Here is a 22221-nt window from a genome sequence, read left to right on the forward strand (position 1 = left end):
AAATTAAAAATCAGCAAGTACTGTATGTTGAACCAGCCCTTTGGCGGTCTTGTAAATATTATCCAAAGACAGCCATAGAACTATGTCATGCAGTGAGCAATATTATTAGGAAAAAATAGCAATACGTTTTAAATGGAATCGGTATGACATACCGCCGGCCATAAACCCGATGGATGTAATACCGATGCCGGAAAGCAGAAGACTGAAGATCCTGACAGGGTAAGTATTTTAACTATCCATAACCCTCTCCCCCCCTAACCCTCCTTTAGGGGTGCCTAACCCTAACCTCCTCCTCTAGTGTATAACCCTATCCTCTCCCTAGGGTTGCCTAAACCTAACTCCCCCTCCCCGCACCCAAAACCTATCCCTCCCAGGGGGTTGTCTAACCCTAGCCTCCCCCCGGGGGTGCCTAACCCTAACCCCCCTTCCACTAGCCTAATCCTAAATCCCCCAGGTGCCCCTTAACCTCACACCCCCACCCCGTGGCTGTTCACTGCCAACGCCTGGCTTACCTACGTTCAGTATGCCAGGTGTCGGAATTTCGGCGGGTGAATAATGATAGGTGTTGTGATTTCGACGCCTATCATTAGTCCCATGCCGGGATTTCACAGTCGGGAAGCTCTGATGTACTCAAGCAAGAAGGCATACCATTGAAGTATTGTTTTTAGTCAGATTTGTTTCTCAAAAACAAGATGCCTTCAAAAAGATTACCTTTCTCCGCTCAATGCAGCAATAGAAATATATATTTTTTTTAAACAAAAAAGACATGGGCAGCAAAATGGTGCTCATCTAGCTGGCGACACTGACCAGCCAGCGATAAGAGTAGTCTTACCACTTGCCAGGCCACTTAGTTGTCAAGAAGTGTGTATGTGTTACAGATTCATTCAAAAAAATAAAATGCTTGTTTTTTTGTTTTAATTTTAATAAAAAATTAAAAATACACAACATAAAAAAGTGCTTTATTTTAATAATACAGCATTTTTCCTGTGGGGCATCAGCAATATTTTTGTAATGATAATTGTACTGCAGCTGTCCATGATAAATTAGCTTCTGTGTGCTTGCATAGTGAAGCATCTCAGAATGCCCTTAGTGTAGGCTATAAGCATTGATAACCAGAAAGAACCTTCACCTGCAGGAGGACTTTGATATACAGTCAGGTGCATAAATATTGGGACATTGACAGAATTTTCATATTTTGGCCTCTATTCACCACCACAATGGCTTTGAAATGAAACAAACAAGATGTGCTTTAACTGCAGACTTTCAGATTTAATTTGAGGGTAATTACATCCAAATCAGGTGAACGGTGTAAGAATTACATTGGTTTCTATATGTGCCTCCCACTTTTTAAGGGGCCAAAAGTAATGGGACAAACTAAACAATTCTAAATCTAACTTTCACTTTTTAATACTTCGTTGCAAATCCTTTGCAGGCAATTACAGCCTGAAGTCTGGAACGCATAGACATCACCAGACGCTGGGTTTCATCCCTGGTGATGCTCTGCCAGGCCTCTACTGCAAATGTCTTCAGTTCCTGCTTGTTCTTGGGGCATTTTCCCTTCAGTTTTGTCTTCATCAAGTGAAATGCATGCTCAATCAGATTCAGGTCAGGGGATTGACCAGGCCATTGCATAACATTCCACTTTTTAGCCTTAAAAAACTCTTTGGTTGCTTTTGCAGTATGCTTCGGGTCATTGTCCATCTGCATTGTGAAGCGCCGTCCAATGAGTTCTGAAGCATTTGACTGAATATGAGCATATAATATTGCCCGAAGTCACATCAGCAATAAAAACAAGGGAACCAGTTCCATTGGCAGTCATACATGCCCACACCATGACACTACCACCACCATGCTTCACGGATGAGGTGGTATGTTTTGGATCATGAGCAGCTCCTTTCCTTCTCCATACTCTTCTCTTCCCATCACTCTGGTACAAGTTGATCTTTGTCTCATCTGTCCATAGGATGTTGTTCCAGAACTGTAATGGCTTTTTTAGATGTTGTTTGGCAAACTCTAATCTGGTCTTCCTGTTTTTGAGGCTCACCAATGGTATACATCTTGTGGTGAACCCTCTATATTCACTCTTGTGAAGTCTTCTCTTGATTGTTGACTTTGACACATATACACCTACCTCCTGGAGAGTGTTCTTGATTTGGCCAACTGTTGTGAAGGACTTTGTCTTCACCAGGGAAATAATTCTTCTGTCATCCACCACAGTTGTTTTTCGTGGCCTTCCGGTGTCTTTTGGTGTTGCTGAGCTCTCCGGCGCGTTCTTTATTTTTAAGAATGTTCCAAGCAGTTGATTTGGCCACACCTAATATTTTTGCTATCTCTCTGATGGGTTTGTTTTGATTTTTCAGCCTAATGATGGCTTGCTTCGCTGATAGTGACAGCTCTTTGGATCTCATATTGAGAGTCGACAGCAACTGATTCCAAATGCAAATGTCACACCTAGAATCAACTCCAGACCTTTTACCTGCTTAATTGATAATGAAATAATGAGGGAATAGCCCACACCTGTCCATGAAATAGCTTTTGAGTTGATAGTCCCATTACTTTTGGCCCCTTAAAAAGTGGGAGGCACATATAGAAACCGTTGTAATTCCTACACCGTTCACCTGATTTGGATGTAATTACCCTCAAATTAAATCTGAAAGTCTGCAGTTAAAGCACATCTTGTTTGTTTCATTCAAAGCCATTGTGGTGGTGAATAGAGGCCAAAATATGACAATTCTGTCAATGTCCCAATATTTATGCACCTGACTGTATAGGCCAAAGCCCTAAATCCTGTGAAAATGTCCCATTTTTGCAGGATTTAGGACCTTGAGCCTTTGATTAAAAAAAAAAAACTGCTTAATTTCAGTACCATTTTCATATACACACACAAAGTACGAGGATAAACAGTTCTCCAGTTTGGGTACTCAGGCGTTTTAATATGCTTTCCTTTATGATATTAAATCTTTATTAACTAAAAATTAAAATCAACAAATATTGCCTGAGTTCTGCAGAAAAACATAGGCTAAAAATATGTCCAGGTGAGATAAAGTGAATTAAAATGTTGTGAATACTTTTATGTATATAAGCAAATATTTGACAAAGACTACTCCCTAACTCATCATCCTAAATGTTCACAACCCTGCTATAATCTGCTCCTGAATATATCATGCATCAGGGAGTCGGGGACACCCAGGATGGACACTTGTGATGTCATTAATGATCCTGCAATTATTACAGTTATCTGTGCTCTGTAATGCCACCACGCCACAAGTCATGTGTTCCTAAGCCCCTGAGAACTTGACACTGTTGCTGTTGATAAAGGGATTAAATAGGCAAATACTCATATCTACAGGAACCTTGAGGCTTACTAAGAGCATGGTATAATTTAGTTAAGCTAAATAGGTTGTGCTATAGAAAAATTACAGAGCTTTTAAGACTGGAAATAGTAAAATCTAAAAAAAAAATTAAAATGTATTTTCCTTAAATAAAAAATACATAGATGTATTGAAGCCAGTGAAACATGCTGCAGTGTAAGAGTTATTATAGCAGGAAGCGAAGGTGACTGTGTCCTCTGAGTCAGCTGTTGTAAATGAAAAACACAAGAGTTCTGTGTACACTTATTGGCTCTTCAGTTACTTCAACATATACAGGCCTGTGACAAAGTCAGGATAGCAGGCAATTAGTTTATACCAGCAGGATACTAAAAGTACGGAGAGTTTGTCAATACTGTTTAGTAATCTTCTGACGGTATCAATATGCTTATTTATTGGTGATCAGGTGTGTATTTAAAAACACTATAAAGAAGTGGAACTCTGAGACAAAGTGAGTCAGCTCAGACACACAAAACTGATGATACCCTCATCTCAGACACACAAACCTAATGATACCCTCAGCTCAGACACACAAAACTGATGATACCATCAGCTCAGACACACAAAACTGATGATACCCTCAGCTCAGACTCACAAACCTAATGATACCCTCAGCTCAGACACAAAAGCCCCTGCACAAATCTTGCTTTTTTTTGAGAAAACAAAACTTTTTATTTTCTTGGCTTCAAAGAGAAAATATTAATATAATTTCTTAGAATAGTGCCTTCAACCCAATTTTAGCTGGGAATGCTGTGTGAACAAACGACAGTATTTGTAAGAGAAATTCCAAAAATAACTATTTTTGGAAAATTTTTTTGAAAAACTGAAATTATCTATTTTTAACGTCAGCACGTCTGTGTATTGGTGCCAGAGTTTGCCACTTACTATTCCATTTACATACGCAAGATGGTTGCTTTGTGGATGTACTTCTGGGCCCTGTATGATAGATGTGGAATATTGATATAAAAAAAAACCAATCAAACTAAAAGTGAAAATAAGTAGTAGGATTATATTGTGGGTTGGCCGCGCTTCGGGGTGTGGTAACAGTGGGGGGATAAGTATAATAAGTGGGGTGGGGAGGTGCTGCAACATACAGTAAGGGTACCTGATCCTACTAACAAATGGATGTAAATAGATAAGATGTTACGTGTGCTATCCCGGTTCCTAAGTCTGTAGACCATAGGTCCAGCAGGGGAATGTGCAGGAGTTAGCACCACATGGTAAGGAGCCATCTGAAAGGGTCTACCCACTTCCCAACCAAGGATTAGACCTGACCACCCCCGGAAAGAGGACTTTACTAACACATGCCTACCCAACCAACCAGGGTTATCTTAAATCCTCACCATTACCACCTATCCTAGAGGAGCACTGTGTCTCCTACAGTAATAAACAGGATTGGAATCTATTTGTTCGCTTGTCTTTGTTCAGACATAATCATTCCATCTAACTTACTGATTCACTCACAATCCACACTCATCCCCATATTTGACCAACCCCACCTGCACAGAGACAGTCACTTACTACACCATCATACTAGTCACAACCCAATACATAACCATTTTCTCCACCACACAAACACCCTCCACATCCTTCACACCCCTCCCCCCCACCCCAATCTGTACCCACAACCCAGGAGCGCACGTAACATTTTATCTATAAAAGTGAAAATAAGCATAATTTTTTCAACACATCGTTCGGAGGGGAAAAACTACAATTTCAATGAGGAGTTGTTTATTCACTTAAGTGCACTTTGCTTCTGTTCACACCTTAAAGCAATGCATGAAAAATATTAAGACTTTAACAACAAACGGTATATTGTAGATCATGGTTTTTGTCACTTTACTTCCAGAAATTGTTTAATAATAAAATGAGTGTCAAATGTACAATTAGTTCTAATGGTAACCTAATGAGGAAATACTATAAAACATACTTGCCTTCTCAGCTCAGCGGAAATAGGCAGCGATGGGTGGGGCTTGGAGGTGGTGGGCGGTTCTGGGGGTATGACAACGCAATTGTGTCATTGTAGTCTCGTCTCCCGTTAGGCAATGCTGAAATTACCGGCATTGTACAGCGGGGGAGTGGAGCCACAAGGATGCAATTCAACACAAATTTGTGTCATTAGCCCGCTGTGCCACCCAGTTCACTGGAGAAGTGGGGGATCCGCTTCCCGGGTGGCTCCAACTCCCTGGAGACTTGTCCACCTTCCTGGGGGACTGGGAGAAAAGCAAATATGCTATAGAACCACTGGACCACAGACAGATAACTATAGAAGTTAAAAAGGAAAAAATATTGGTCTCTTATTAATTTAAAAATATATGTATTAGCTTGCTACAACAGCTGCCCCCACCAAAGTAGGTCTAGTAACCTATAGTACTAGAAACACCAAATTGAAAAATATGTATGAACTTGCTATAACAGCTCCCCCACCAAAGTAGGTCTGGTAACCTATTGTACTTGAAACACCAATAAGAAAAATATGAGCGCTCCTATTTTTCTTATTGGTGAATACATGAGGTAATACAACAAATATGTTTTGTACATTATCATGATATTATGACAGTTTAGCACTATGTTTTGTTTTCAGAAATTAATGCATACCTTTTACCACAAGTGTGATCAATGATGTTAATATTTCTTGCCAATTAATAAATAACAAATGTTGCAAAGTTGAATTTAAACAGTTCATATATTCTTTCAGCATTATTCTTGGACCTTGTCTTGGTTGGGGAACTTACCTCTCTAATTGGGCTGATGGTGTCCTCTGGAGAAGACCTAACACAGTCACCACTGGCATGGCATCCCGATTGCAGAGTACCAAACATGTATACAATGCATATGTCAAAAATGCAATGTTGCATTTGGCAAAAGATGTACATCTCCCAATAGCCTTATTTTGATAGGGCTATTCCGATTTTAGCTATTCAAAAGATGTATGACCTATAGGAAGTAGGGGGAATGTGGTTGTGGCTACTTGGCCATGGGTGGATTTTGTGAAATTTGTTATGATTTGGCCAAATTGGGGCAGATCTTATCTTGCTCTGTTCTAACTCAGTGATACCAGTGACATATAGACATCTGGAAACAACACAGTGAAAAATTAGCACCTGTGACCCCTTTTATTCCAAAAAGTAGGTTATTGTGAAAAATTGATCATGGATCTGGAATTGTTATATAATTAATAACAGCATTTCTATTTTTGGTTACTTCTGTTGATCCTATATATATATATTTTTTACATGCACTGAGTGCACTATTGGTGATATGTACTATTCCATATTTGCCAGCCAACATTTCATGGACAAAGGATGCCAGATCATTTGATATACACACTAATCTACATAAACCATGCCCATTTTGGTGATCCTATACACCAATGGATTGCAATATGGAAGCTGTTGTCAGACGTGCTAGCAAGACGCTATTTGCAGTCTTGGGGGGTAATGCACCTATAAGCACAAATGAAAAATGCAATTTACAATGATGTACTTATATACCTTCAAACAATAGGGGTTAATGAAATAAGTCCACATGATTTAAAACAATCCAGCTGAAACCAATAGGTCACCATGCTGTGCAGCCATGGTGAAATAAGAAAAATGGAAAACAGAGCTTGTCAGCATATGCTGTCGTCTGAGTGAATGCTCCTTTAAATAGAGTAATTATTTGCTGAATATGTGTGTGTTCACCATGGCAATATGCTACACAGCATAGAAGAGCCTGTATCCACTCTACCACAGCGCAGTTACCATATGGTGAAAGTAAACAGATTCTTAATGAAGCCGCTGCAGATTTAACAATGAATTCATCTTAACAAGAGAGCGATTAAATGAGGGAGATATGCACTGGGGATCACAGTCTGCAATCCTGTGTGGTAAGCAGAATGCTAGAGGGAGAAAAAGGCACCAAAGTCATCCTTGAAAGGTCATGCAATGAATCTCCTATTAACAGAGACACTTGCAATAGCCCTTAACACTACACAACAAACCACACAGCCTCCTCAATAGATGATTTATAGAGACCATTTCCATATGCAGAATCAAAAGTTCACATAAAGTCTTGGTAGGTGAGATTGAGACACTTTGCTGTAAAGCCTCTGTGATGTAATATGTATATGATCTCTGATCACAATTGCCATGGTTACCAGTAATATAGCTGCAAACATCTGAATACAACTTACAAGGACATGAACCAGTGCAAAGCAAGGAGATTTATGCAGGTCAAACTAGGTGCACACTTAATGGACACATAGCACTACATGCTTCAATAGGAAATAATCTATATGCAAAGGTGTTGTATTTTACAGACAATTGGTAATTTGAAACCCTGCCCTCCACTTCCCCCAACTGATAGAACCATATGGGTTACATTCTATGGGACCACCTTATTTCTAGAGGTTGCTTCTAGAGAAAATGGTTATCTATTCATAACAGTCAGGAGAATCTGGTTGGGTAGATTGTCGCTCGTCAGTAAAATTAGAGGAGGGGTTACTTGTCTGACTGTGAAATAAGCATTCTCTCTTGGTGCCGCTGACTCTGAAAAGACCCCCTTGATTATGTCATATGGAGACTGGGATTGGAAGTACGGACAGCAGGAGAAACCAAGAAACATCTTTTATAACAAAGACTATTGTGATTCATGTTGTTTGATAAACAAACCATCTTGTATTGGATGCTAGTATGATCTCTTGTGCAAAATTAATTATTTTAATTATACTTACATCCTCCAGATGTGCACTATGTATACTGACTGCATCATGAGCTACATTAAAATCGCATAATCACCCAGACTTGCAGTAACACTGAAAGAATTGCACATCTCCAGATTGCACTGACAGGAAAGTGCTGAAGTCTCCTCTTTTGCCTTCTGTGAGACTGTTGGCTGGAGCAAATTGTTGTCAGATACAGGGGTGTTTTGGCTCATAAAATGAGAATGGAACATGTGGGATTAATGAAAGAATGCTTATACAATTGTATCCTGTTAGAATATTTTCAAAAGCTATAAATACCTTAAACCATGTAACTCCCCAAACCACCCTTTAGAGACGATTCTGCATCCAACTGTAATGTACTAGCAAATAATTGATTCTCTTGTATTTTGTTATGTGCACCAAAGTATAGCTAGAGGGATGTCATAGCAAAACTAATGGATACAAATGGACTGAATTTAGCAGTAGTGGAAGGTATTGGATATATGAAAGCAATGTCAAATACTGCAGGACATCCAGCTTGCGTCTTAAAAGGGTCTCTGAATCCTAATTTGTAGGAAGAAGGGTTGGAATTGAGGCACATAACATACAAAGATTTATTAAATTACTGTGAGGAAATGCTGACTCTTTCAGGTTCATAGAAAAATAATCCTATGATTTGTTACTGACTATAATACAAAGCACATCACCACAATGCAGCAGTTCTAAAACTTTTTCTATCAGACTCACATGTTGGACATAATTACAATCAAGGGCTGATTCTGAGTTGGACACAAAGGGGTCTATTTACTAAGCCTTGGAGGGAGATATGGTGGATGGAGATGAAGTACCAATCAGCTCCTAACTGTCACTCTACTGGCTGTGTTTGAAAAATGACAGTTAGGAGCTGATTTGTTGGTACTTTATCTCCATCTACTTTATCTCTTTCCAAGGCTTAGTAAACAGACCCCAAAGTGGCTGTTTACAAGGGCGATGAGAGGGGGAAGCGGGTACTAATTACCCGGGCACGGGCTTGTTGGAGGGTCTGATGCCGCCCCCCTCCTTCTTACCTGTCAGCAGCCCAGCACAGCTCCAGCGCAGCAGCAGTCTCCTCTCATCTGCCTGTGTGGGGCGTTATCACACTGATCACACCCCCCTGGATTTGCGCTGGACTGAGGGGCTCACAGCAGCCCCCCTCCTCAATGCGTGGCGCTGCAAACAGGGTTTTTCTTTTTAAGGGGACGTCTCCCGTGTTTAGGCCACACACCCAGATAGTAATGGGACTCGGGCCCTGGCTGTTTATGCCGGTTGCTCCGGAAGCCTGGTCTAGTACCGTACGCTGCTGTGTGTATCTGCAGTTCCACAAGTCCCATGCTAGATGCAAGAGATCCACTGAAACAGGCTTCCCTTCTCCGTACATAGGACAGACATATGTAAAAATTTGTGAATCCGTATCTACGCATGTGTATGCTAAAACTCGCTATTTGCATCAGTTTAAACAGATCCATCAGAATCAGCCCCACAATGAGACCATGTGAACAGGGACCATGGGAGGCAAAATAAATGATTTGGCATCTTCACACCATATGCCATGATATGTGATTAAGACAGCAAATATATTAGAGGTGCCAAATCATCCATAGCACCCACTGAGCTGGATCCTAGGACAGGGCCTATACTTAAAATGCCACCCCTACCCTGCAGGGGCACAACTTTACTAAAGATAAAATGTAAAAAATCTATTGTACTCTGTGCAGGACAGTCTCCAGATCTACTCGTACTCTATGAAAGATTTTTTAGACCAACCCCCCTCTGTTAATAATAATTTCCCCACTGTATTGCCCCAGTTAATAATATGCCCCTACAGTAGTGCCACAGTTAATGAAATGCATCAACAGTAGTGTCATAGTTAATAGTATGCTCCCCAGAGTAGTGCTCCAGTTAATAATAAACCCCCACTGTGGTGTCCCAGTTAATAATATGCCACCACAGTAGTGCCCTATTTAATATGCCCCCACAGTAGTATCCCAGTTAATACTATGTCCCCACAGTAGTGCCCTATTTAATATGCCCACAAAGTAGAGCTCAAATTAATATGCCCTCACACTGCAGTGCCCCATTTGCCCCTGCACTGTAGTGCCATATATGCCATTGCCCCCACAGTAGAATGTTGGTTTTCTAAAACAGGTACAATAAGCTTCATGAATCGCCAAGCCAGGCAAAATCAAAATGACAAACCTGGGCCAGTTTAACAATGGTGGCGGATGGGACTACAACTCCAGGTCTCCACAAATAGACCCATCATTGTGACAGCATGATGATGACCAGCAGATAACTGGCCACACGGTCAGCCATAAATCATTAATATTAAAATTGTATTTCTATTTTCCTCACAAAATTCTTCAATTTTTCTTCTGTAATGTATTTAAGAGATATTGGCGCTTATTGTGTAGGGTGTGTACACGGCCACACCAACGCAACACTGGTCACAGGTCCTTCTCTTCTCACAATAGGCCCTTGATTATTTTCAGCCCCAGGCACATGTGGCCCTTAATCCGACCCTGCAATAGACGTACCAGTTTTGCTGATATTCTTCTATCTCCAATGAAGTGCATCCATTGGAGATCGAAGAATATCTCCAATGGATGTGTAGGTTAATGTGTTGGGCTTCTTGTGCTCACACTGATGCTGCTGCTGTTAAATCATCCCCACAATTAGGGAAATGCTGTAAAGGAACAAAGGTTCCTTCCTCCAGTGAGGAGGTAAACAGTTCTCCGTCGTGTGACCTTGATGTAGTTATCCAGGGCAGCCTCGCCCATCAAAGAACGTTGTTATGGGTCTTTAGTCAGAACTTACCCGTCCTCCCATCCCAGCTGCCTTGCTCAACTGCAGAGGAGGATCACAGTGAATGACTAGATCATATCACACCTCCACCTACAGGTACTTCACTATGAGTAGTGTGCTGTGTAGGCAGACGGAAATGTATTGGGAGGAAGGACATGGCAGCATATGCTGATAAAAAAGTTCATTAATTATTTTAGGTTTATACTACTGAGTACATCACCATGACTGGAGCTCAGCTCCAAATGACAGACTGGGGATACTGCAACTATGACTAGAGCTCAGCTATCAATGACAAACTGGAGATACTGTAACTATGGCTGGAGCTCAGCTATAAATGACAGACTGGGGATACTGTAATTATGGCTGGAGCTTAGCTATCGATTACAGCCTGGGAAAACTGTAATGGGGTCACAAGATACAGGACATAATGACATGTTGTGTCCTGCGAAAGTGGCCCTGTTTTTTGGCCCTATATCTGCAGCAAAACCTTCCATGAAGTATGTAATTTTGCCATCTTTATATAACTAAATCCATGTTGGCTTAAATTAATGGGGTTACACTTCTACAGAATCATTTACTGTTTTTCTTGTGTAATGCATTGTGTAATGAAAGTATATTTATTACAATATTTTTATTATTATTATTATTATTATTATTATTAATAAACATGTTGTCCACAGCACTGTACAGGGGGTAAAACAATAATACTACAGAGTAAACAGTAAAGTACAATACAGTAGACATGTAACAAATAGCACTACAAATCTCAACACAGCCACTTATGCAAGGGGTGCAGTGGAAATATTCAGCGTGAGCTGAAACCTGTACCTATTACAGTTGGTGTAGTTAATGGGTCTAGGTCATCTAAAGAATCATAAACAAGAGAAAAGTGGAGTCCAGGGACAGAAAGCCCAAGGAGAAGGTGTAGTGTTACAGGTCTGCAAAAGAAGCGGGAGACAAACGGAAGACATAAGGAGCGAGCCAAGGTCAGGAAGCTGGAGTGAGAGAATTGGAGGGTGTTAGAGGGGGAGATAAACTACATGGTGACATGGTTAAGTGGTGGACGGATATGCTTTTATGAACAGGTGGGTTTTCGGTGCCCGCTTGAAGCAAGGCAGGCTTGGGGATAGCCTGATGAAATGAGGGAGATTGTTCTAATGATGGAGGTTAGCATGGGAGAAATCTTGGATTCTAGAGTGAGATGTGGTAACAAGAGGGGATGAATGGCGGTGAGAGGGAGTGTGTAAGGAGATGAGACTGTAGATGTAGAAAGCAGTGGAGTTGGAGAGGCCTTGTACATGATGGTTAGAAGTTTGAACAGGTTTCTGTAGGGGACGGGGAGCCAGTGAATGGATTTGGCAGAGAGGGAAGGCAGATGTGGAGCAGCGGGAGAGGAAGACAAGTATAGCTGCTGCATTGAGTATAGATTGGAGAGGAGCAAGATGGGAGCAGAGGAGTCCAGTGAGGAGAAGGTTGAAGTAGTCGAGGTAAGAAATGATCAGTAAGTAGATAATGGTTTTGGTGGCATCCTGGGAGAGGAAGGGTCTGATGCAAGCGATGTTGCAGAGATGGAACCCACAGGATAGGGCAAGAAATTGAATGTGGAAGCAGATCAATGAATCAAGAATGACTCCCAGGCAGCAGAGTTGGGGAACAGAGGAGATAGTGTTGTTGTTGACAGTGATAGAGAGATCGGGAAGGTAGGAGACTCCAGATGGAGGGAAGACAATGAGTTAAATTTTGGCCGTGTTCAGTCTGAAAACGCACTTGGACATCCAGGAGGAGATGCTAGAAAGGCAACTGGACACCCTAGAGTGAATGGAAGAGGAGAGATCAGGGGAGGAGAGGTAGAGTTGAGTGTTGTCAGCATAGAGGTGATACTGGAGGCCAAAGGAGCTTGTGAGTTCACCCAGTATAAATTTACTGCCAAATGTAAATTAATATCTTTCCAACAAACAGATTTGAGTGTGATGTCTCCCATAGTAGACTATTTTCTAAGATTCCTGGTTTTCCCTGAACAGTTTTACCATGTACCTTGTTTATATAGATCAGAGATAGACAAGGCAACTTTAAGTGATTCCAGAAGAAAACTTTTACTGAGATGCTCAAGAACAAGAGGTTGTGTAATGGTGCTGGAATTGAGTCAGTGTACTCATTATACTTTACTGAAATAATAGAAATTTTGAACAGCCATCCTGAGATGCTGGGAAACACAGAGCAGCATTTTTCTATTCCTAGCTCCTATGTCAGCTTTTGCTGCTCCACTGTAGGCTGTATTGTTATTCCTTTGTCTATCAGACTTTCAAAACTTTATGAGGTCCCTGAAAACAAACAACTTTATGGAAGAATCACATTTACTAGCTAAATTGTAATTGAATACAGTTATATCCTAGTTGTTTTTCTAATCCATGTACATCTGCTGGTGATATCTGCTCCTGCAAGAAGTTTATTCTTTGTTCAGACAGAAATCAGCTTGGTGCTCTTCAGCAATTGACAATTGAGACCTTCATTCATTTATATCTTAAAGGACAAATGCTTCAGATGAAAAACCCAGCAAGCAGGATCATTTCACCTTAATATATTTATCTTACTGTAAAAAGCTGCAGAATGTGTTAAACATGCCAAATACTGAACAATCCAGACTCTTGTGGGTATATTTACTAAAGTGCAGGTTTTTAGAAGTGGAGATGTTGGCCATAGCACATACATGCCGGGAGGGGGCTGCCAGGTCGGTCCAGCAGGGAGGGTGCGGGCAGCTGTAATGGGCGGAGCGGGGGCGTGTCCACGCGTTTGCATCATCGCAGCCCCTCCCCCCGCTTTATAATGCCAATATTACCGGCATTACAATGCAGGGGGCGGGGTTACGATGATGTGATTTAGCGCAAATCGCATCATCTGCACCTGAACCGCCCACTTTTACATGCGGTGGCGAGTGGGTCGGGGGGCGACGGATGATGCGGGAGACTTGCCTCCTCTTGCGGGGTGTCGGGAGTGGCACCCGATTTTGGGAGGCTCCCGACAGTCCCGGGAGAGTAGGCAAGTATGCCATACCAACCAATCAGAGAATAGCTATTATCTTATAGAAGGAGCTAGATACATGTTAAGTAGAATATGATTGTTTCTATGGGCAACATCTCCACCTCTAAAAACCAGCACTTTAGTAAATGTGTCTCAAATGTCCAGTCTGACCACAGATATGAGTGGCCAAAGACAGATGTCAGATAACTTCTTATTTACTGAAACATCCACCTTGCTTCATTTGGGGCCACACATGCTGCATATTTGCAGCATATGGGACCAGCTTTAGCACAGAAAAGTATGAAGCACCCCATGGTAGGTGAATGCTTAATAAACAGGAGCAATATGGTTGGCTTAATTAAAAATGTCAACCAGGGCTGGAGAGTGTCAAATGGGAAGCAGTCGGGAAGCTGACGGATGGAATCCCGACTGTCGGCTTCCTGACTGTCTAATCCCGGCAAGGGTTAAATGACAGGCATTGAATCCCGATGCCTGTGATTTTGCCTACGCCGGGAGCCCAACGCCTGACATCCCGATCAAAGGTAAGCCGGGCGCGGACAGCCGCGGGGGGAGGTTAGGTTAGGGGCTCCCGAGGGGGACTTAGGGTTAGGCACCTCCCCGGAAGGGTTAGATTTAGGCTAGGGGAAGAGGGTGTTAGGGTTAGGCAATTCCCTCAGGAGACTTAGGTTTAGGCAGCTGGGAAGGGGGGATTAGGGTTAGGCACTTAGAGGGGGGATTAGGGTTAGGCACTGAGGGGGGAGGTTAGGGTTAGGCACCCCAACAGGAGTGTTAGGGTTGGGGGGGGAGATTAGGATTACTTACCTTAATCACCATTCGGGATTTTCACCCATGTTGGGCTGCCGCTGTTGTGATTTGTGGCGGTAAATCATACCGATCCCTGTCAAATACCTGCTTCAAACCTGGATCATGCAGGTGGGTTGGGCATGCTGAGGCTTCATGAGTTAAATATGTGGCTGTCCTAATGTTGATTGTTCCACTCACTTGAATGGTGATTTCTGGAAACTAAGACAAGTCAAGTGACCCATTCAAAGTTTAATCTATTGAAAATAGCCTTGACCTTTTTGGAAAGGAAGACTGAGCAATGATTGACACCTAAGTGCAGGAGGTAGTGAGCAGTTTCTAAGAGACAAGCAAACCTGAGATCTGAGAGGGAGGCTTATGTGGAGCTGAGTGGAGAACAAGAGGTCAATTCAATTTTGCTGCCGTAAGCTTTTCCAGCAGGTTCATGTGATATGTCATCAGAGACTGATTTCTGTTCATAGCTTATGGAGACAACAACATGGAGGCCACATATAATGTGATGGAAGGAGATCCGGGTTATTATGGGATGGGTCCTTTCAGATCCCTTTGCCCCTGTTTTTGGCTCCCTCCACTGCCCATTGGAAGCTTTTTGCACATGTACGTATTAATGAATAGGCCTCTTAGGACGATTAAAATTGATATCTTATGCAGAGTAATCAGTGTGCATACTATTGATGTCATCATTACTTATACCATGGTTAAACGATTTTAAGTGTCTTCTATGGATCATAAGATACCATTATTTATAAGTGATTTATTTGCTTCTTCCTTTGTCTGATGTGTGGTATGTGTGTGTGAGTCTGTGTGTGTTTAGTTTTATCACAATTTATTTATGTATATTCTAATATAAAGAACATTCTGACCAGAAGTCATAGAAGAATGTAAATTAATAATAATGCTCTTACCATGGATAGAGGTACAATTCCTAAAATATCTTTCTGGCTAATGAAGACTTCAGACAGAACAATATCGGTTGACGCCTTTCCGAGGTACTCCAATTGCCAGGAGATGGGCTGTGTACCAGACAGGGTGCTGAAACTGGTAATCTCAAAGTTCATCTGTACAACCTCTGTGAACAGGTTGTTACTCCTAGGAAACGAAAAGAGGAACTTTTTGAATTTATCTTTTTACTGTAGTTAAAATAAGTTTATAAATATACGCAGACAACAATGAGCCCACATATAATGCCGATGAGTACCACAATCCAAAACACCATGTTGAAACAATGTTTTTTATTGAGTTTCAGTGTGTGGTCCTGGCGGTCAGGATGCCGACAGTCAGAATACAGACAGCAACGTCCCAACAGTCAGAATCCCGACAGAATTAGATAAGTAACCCTAACCCTTACCCTCTCTCTAAATCGAACTCAACTTTCCCGCAGCCTAACCCTCCCCTCCCGCAGCTTAACCCAACCCCCCCAGAGCCTAACCCTAACCCTCCCCTCCTCAGCCTAACCCTAACCCTCCCCTCCCGCAGCCTAACCCTAAACCACCCTCTAGTGCCTAACCCTAACCCCTAACTCTAGACCCAACCCTAACCCTAATACTCACCGTCAGGATGCAGACTACATCCCATTTATTGTCATTGCATCACAATTAAAGTTATACATTTAAGGATGATATGCAACAGAAATTTAGCTAACTAAGGATGATATGCAACATAAATTTAGCTAACTACTATCTTTTATCTTAAGTTGCAAATAGAACATACATTACTATAAAATATTAAAAATCATAGCAAAGCATCGATGTTTAGCGCCCAAATAAGTAGACATTATTATATACTAAAGTGATGAGGCAACTTGCTGCAGTTCCAAGATATGGGCCACCTTAATACAAATATTGACCATACAACCAAAACTACAAACTGATGCATTTTTAATGGGAAAGTTAACCTATAATGGCATTTCTTGTTCCACATTAAATAGATTGTTACAGAGAAATCTCCAGTGAACATTTACAAAGATTTGGTGTGTCTGAAGCGGAACTTATGAACATACTCTAACTGGTGATTTCCAACAAAGATATAAAGCCAAATGTAAAAGTCTGCAGGTTGCATAAAGGCCCTGATTCAGACCCACTCGCAAGCGGCTGTCCGCTCGCAAGTGGGTCGATGGTCTGCACTGAGCATGCGCACGACGGAGGGAGCTCCGTCGTGCGCATGCGCCAGACGCGACGAGCGAAGGAAAGTCCTTCGCTCGTTGTGTCTGATCAAAGGGGGCGTGCTGTCGATGTTGATTGACAGCACGCCCCCTTTGGTGGGCGTGCCTCCCTGACGGGGGCGTTCCCAAGGGAACGCCTACCGTCAGAAGCCGGCCCACTGACATCACTAGTGATGTCAGTGGGAGTGATTTTGGCTCTGATAGAGCCAAAATCACTCCGGGCCTTGCGGTTGAAAACCTCAACCGCAGGCTCCGGCTCGCAGTTTCGATGGTCGCGATGGTCACGACCATCGCAGCCATCAAACTGCACGCTCATATAGGCTGTGGGTGGTGACCCACAGCTATACGAGCGTCCAGGAGGACGCTCCATTTTTATGGAGGGCGGCCCTCATTCAGAGCGTGCGCTCTGCTCAGAGCGTACGGCTCTGAATGAGGGCCAAAGTGCAATTGTTTCAAAGACATAGCTGCAAGATTCAAAGCAGAACTGTTTTATCAAGGCTTGTTTTGCCTTTAAATAATTGGCAATTTAAATTTTGTGGCTAAATTGACAAAGCACTGTAACTTTCCACAACTCATAGGCTATTACACTTGGCCCAATATGTAAGAATGGCAGGAGGTACAGTACAATGGTGCATTGTCCCCAGCTGAACACTTGAATCCCTTATAAGCAATTACCTCATTTCCTATTAGACAATATACATCAGGGGGCATATTCAATTGGCCACAAAGTTTCCCCACAAAAAATAACATGTGGATCGTGACCAATTTTCTATTTCTGTGAGTATATGCGCTCCCAATAACCGTGATATTCAATAGAAAAAAATCAGTCACTAAACTTTTTTGGACAAAACCCTGCTGGGAATTAAAAAAAAAAAATGGGAACAGCCTATACCCTAAAAAATGTAAAATAAAAATAAATATTGTGTAACAATAATAATGGTTATTACTGTCCTAATCAATAATATATTATTTTTAAAAAATGCATTAAATGGCATTTTGATTTATTACAAACCCATAAAATGGAAAATGCAAAAAAAAGTATAAAAACTGTGATTTTAGGATAATTTTAAGCCAATTAGAAAAAAAGAAAAAATATATATACAGTCAGGTGCATAAATATTGGGACATTGACAGAATTGTCATATTTTGGCCTCTATTCACCACCACAATGGCTTTGAAATTAAACAAACAAGATGTGCTTTAACTGCAGACTTTCAGATTTAATTTGAGGGTAATTACATCCAAATCAGGTGAACGGTGTAGGAATTACAACGGTTTCTATATGTGCCTCCCACTTTTTAAAGGGCCAAAAGTAATGAGACTGTAAACTCAAAAGCTATTTCATGGACAGGTGTGGACTATTCCCTGACATTTTTAGCTTAAAATAGGGATGTTTACACTTTTTTTTAGATCTTCTTTGGTGCTGAGAGAAAATATTTGCTGTAATTCCTATAGAAATTATTGCAACTGATTTTCTACCCGCCAATTAAATAGGAAAAATCTTGCAGATATGAGAAAAAAACAACACTGCTGGTTTTTTTTTTACATTTTGCCTGTAATTGGATATGCCCCTATGACATCAAGTATTGATGAACTACTGATTACTCAGATTGGCACAATTCCCAAATTATCATTTGGACTAAGATTGGTGACAGAACACTCAGTTGTGGTCATTCCAAATGCCCTAAATGCTATAAGATAAACTGTGTACTACAGTATACAGGTTACTGAAACAGGTGAGAACCCTGCTGATATGATTATGATATTGCCAATCATAAATATAGTCATGCTTTTGCCTACACTAGCTTGTTTCAAGCCAAAATCTTTCCCTAAATAATATAAATATGCAAATTTGTTTACTATTACCATATTGGGTAAATTAGAAAAATTCAGAATTTCATTGAATTGTTTGCCTCATTTCTAATAGTAATATGCAGGTTTCTCCATTAGCCAGTGTCCAGTACACTGATGTGCACACATGCTTAGCTTCTGCCTATTAGGGCATCAAATGGGTTCTAGCTGCCTGCAGGGAAATGATCTAATGATTATATTCGTAAGCACAGTTATCACACAAACAGGCAGTTCAATCTTGCAAACATGCGGAGTTATAGTATAATTACAGAAAGGCTTAATTAATCTAAATGTTTTCACCTCTAATTATTCCAGTTGTGAAAAGATATGAAGTGCAAAATTTATCTTATACTGTATGTTTGCAAACAATCCTATGCTAATTTTCATGAATGCATATTAAATTGTACAAAGTGCTAAAACACCTGAAGAAAATAGTAATTTAACTTTGCTATAGTAAATTTAATCAGACAAAAAGTGTTTAGTCGTAATCTGTATGTAGATTGTGCAAGTACATTATTCTTTTTTACTTTTTATTTAATTTAGCTTTTTATTGAATATTATCATTTAAAATGAGAATGTCTCTATAGCTCTTCACACGATGAGTAAACCACTTTTATTTACATAATCAATATTAATTTTTAAAGTCAATCTTTTTTCTTCAAGATATTGTTACATGTACAAAAGATTAGGATGCAATAAAATGAACATGTATAAATTACAAATATTGATATAACAAAACTTTAACCTATATGTTTTAAGACAAGTTGTCGAAAAAGGAAAAAGATGAAAATAAAAAGAGTAGAGGAAGAAGGTTTGATAGGATAATGGTGTGGGTGGAGTGAGGAGATGTTCTTGGCTATTTCAATGTTCTAGACCAGTTACGTGTAACCTGATACTTCAAGTACAGTACCACTGTGCTTTTATTTTCAAAAAAGCCACATATATATATTAACACAGTAATAAGTTAAAAAACAATACATTTAATCAAAGAAATATATGTGTCTGTAATTTCATATCAGCAGACATTTTAATGTAAGAAAAACTATTCGAAAAAGTTATAACAAACAAATCTGACAAGTCAATGTGACGTCTTATTGACCAGATTTCCACCAGCTTGTGAAAGTATGATGTATTGTATAACACTGGAGCAGGAACAACACAATTCTACTGAAAGTTTTCCAACCATCAACCTTGTTGCTTTTAATGTGCCTCAGTCAAAGATAATGAGAACTTCCCACATGGACATATGTATTGGGGGTTAAATGTGCAAAATAAAATTAAAGGGTCACCTAGCCTTTCTTTAATCGTTTGTTATATACACTCTTTAGAAGTGTATCTAGCTCTTGGCTTCAACTTTTCCAATCTCTGTTGAACTAGCCGTAATGAGCCTTTTAGGCAACCCCCAATATGTAGACATCAGCAGTTTAAAACATCACTACAGGAAGTCATTTTGACTACTTAAATTTTGGCATAGGATATCAGTATGAGGACTCTTTATGGTAGACCCACTAAAAAGCACAGGGATGGCTAGATAGCCTCTGATAGAGTGTATATCTAGCAAATGAATAATTATAGAAGAGAGGATACTTTGGGTCAATTTGCCATTTAACCCATAAAACCCAAAATGGCCAATTAGGTTAGATGATGCATATTTAATTATCTATATATGACTCAGATTATTCAGTAGGTAAAGAATTCACTTAAAATTGATATTTTCCCTAGTCCCTTAAAAAATTCCCATAGTAGACCAATATGTCTACTGTACCTTGCAAAAATTAATATCTAGATTTATGTCTTTGGGCCAAGAATGAGGATGGAGATATTACATATACACATAGAGGATGCTGACCTTGGGGTACCTGACCATGAAAAATACTATCTGATAACCCATCTTTTGTAATGCATTTAAATACACCTTCCCCCATAGACCAAAACTGAAGAAAATGCTACCTGGCTTTGGCTCCCAAATCCCTTGAGACCAAGAGCAATTAGGAGTTTCTGACCATGCCCTTTTCATGTTGCCTTTGGGATCGTTCACATTCATTCCAAATACTTTCCACACCACGTGCACCATACCCCCTATGGAACAATCCACAATTTCCACTGGAAATGTATCCATCTACCTTTTGAAAGTGGATACAAAGTGAGCTGACCTTACTATATTACTTTCTTTCCCTGTATTTGCAGATATTAAATTTAAATTACCCCTTACTCGCAACCATTTCCACAATATTTACAGATACAGTACAATGTAAATCTAGCTCTGATAAAAGCCAGTGCCTTCCCAGCCATTTACCTCACTGCACATCAAAGAGAGGTAGAGTTTGTTTCATCCAACTGATTAAAGGCTTATTTCCACCATATCTCAAATAATGATTGACTACCCCACCTCCAATAAATAGTCCCCTTCAAAGCTAAATGTAAACTGCGCAGTAATTCATCAAACCTATCCAAGGCTCCAATAAACACCAAAATTAGAGAACACACAGATAAATTGGGTGCCTTGTCAACACCATGATCTATTCCCCGTCATCATCGGATTTATGCTGACGCCAGTAGTCCCTGATTGGTACTTTTGTTCATACATGGTACAGTAGTACTACCCTAAATCAGTAAAATGTTGGGGAAATTATACTCTACTACTGATTCTAATAGGTATTAGCACCCCTCTCTCACCAGAATTCTTTCTTTTAAAAAAAATGCAGTTTCCAGACATAGGTGCCTTAATAAACACATATTTAGTGCCACATGTTTTCACCTTGCAGGAACGCGAAGAACTCCAACCCTCCCATCACTTATAGAATGCATTTATACTCCTAGTGTTGTGAACACTTCCTATAAAATGTTTGATAAAACTTCTTTGACTAAGACACCACAACACTAGGAATAATGTATAATTAATTTTCTACCCTATCCATTAAGCCCTTATGAATGTATATTCGTGGCAGAGCTTAGAAAGCAGGAGTGACTTTGAGCAGACCAGATGTGAGGATACTATGCTGCTGCTGTGAAGGGGCCACATGCAGTGGTAGAAACACCACACTGACAGAGAGAAAGCCAGGTCACCGCTGAGACCAAGGAAGCTGTGAGTACATGGAGAGCACCCAGCTGCCAATGCTGAGGACCTATAGAGTGTACTGAGGACTGGAAAGCTGTGACAGTGCTGATGGAGGTATGCCAAGGAGCGTCTGCACAAGGCTGGTCTTGACAGTAGTGGTTGGCACCAGAAGGAGCAGAGTCACACTGAACGGCATAATGACATTGAACAGGTCTGTGTAACTAGCTCTCATGTGTACCCAACTTGAACTCACACTTTGCACCAGGATACCCTAAGTTGATAGCTAATTCAATGCTTTACCCCTCACACCACTGCTCCCTCTGTATTTATTGGACTGTGTAATAGAAAGCCTGATTCAGTACAGATCGCAACTGCGATCACAATAGCGATTACATATGCAGTCTCACTGCAAAGA

At 40.6% G+C, this 22221-nt stretch overlaps 1 protein-coding gene across 1 annotated transcript in view; it reads right to left on the reverse strand.

Annotated features, from left to right (window-relative positions):
• TMEM132C (transmembrane protein 132C) overlaps window positions 1-22221 on the reverse strand; it is a 594252-nt gene that overhangs the window by 87224 nt on the left and 484807 nt on the right. The window contains exon 4 of the mRNA XM_088482165.1: window positions 15642-15825. Within this exon, the coding sequence (XP_088338291.1) occupies window positions 15642-15825 (184 nt within the window). The remainder of the gene's footprint in view (window positions 1-15641; window positions 15826-22221) is intronic.

The sequence above is a fragment of the Taudactylus pleione genome, unplaced genomic scaffold (genome assembly GCF_031769625.1).
Source record: "Taudactylus pleione unplaced genomic scaffold, aTauple2 ptg000282l, whole genome shotgun sequence".
Taxonomy (NCBI): Eukaryota; Metazoa; Chordata; class Amphibia; order Anura; family Myobatrachidae; genus Taudactylus; species Taudactylus pleione.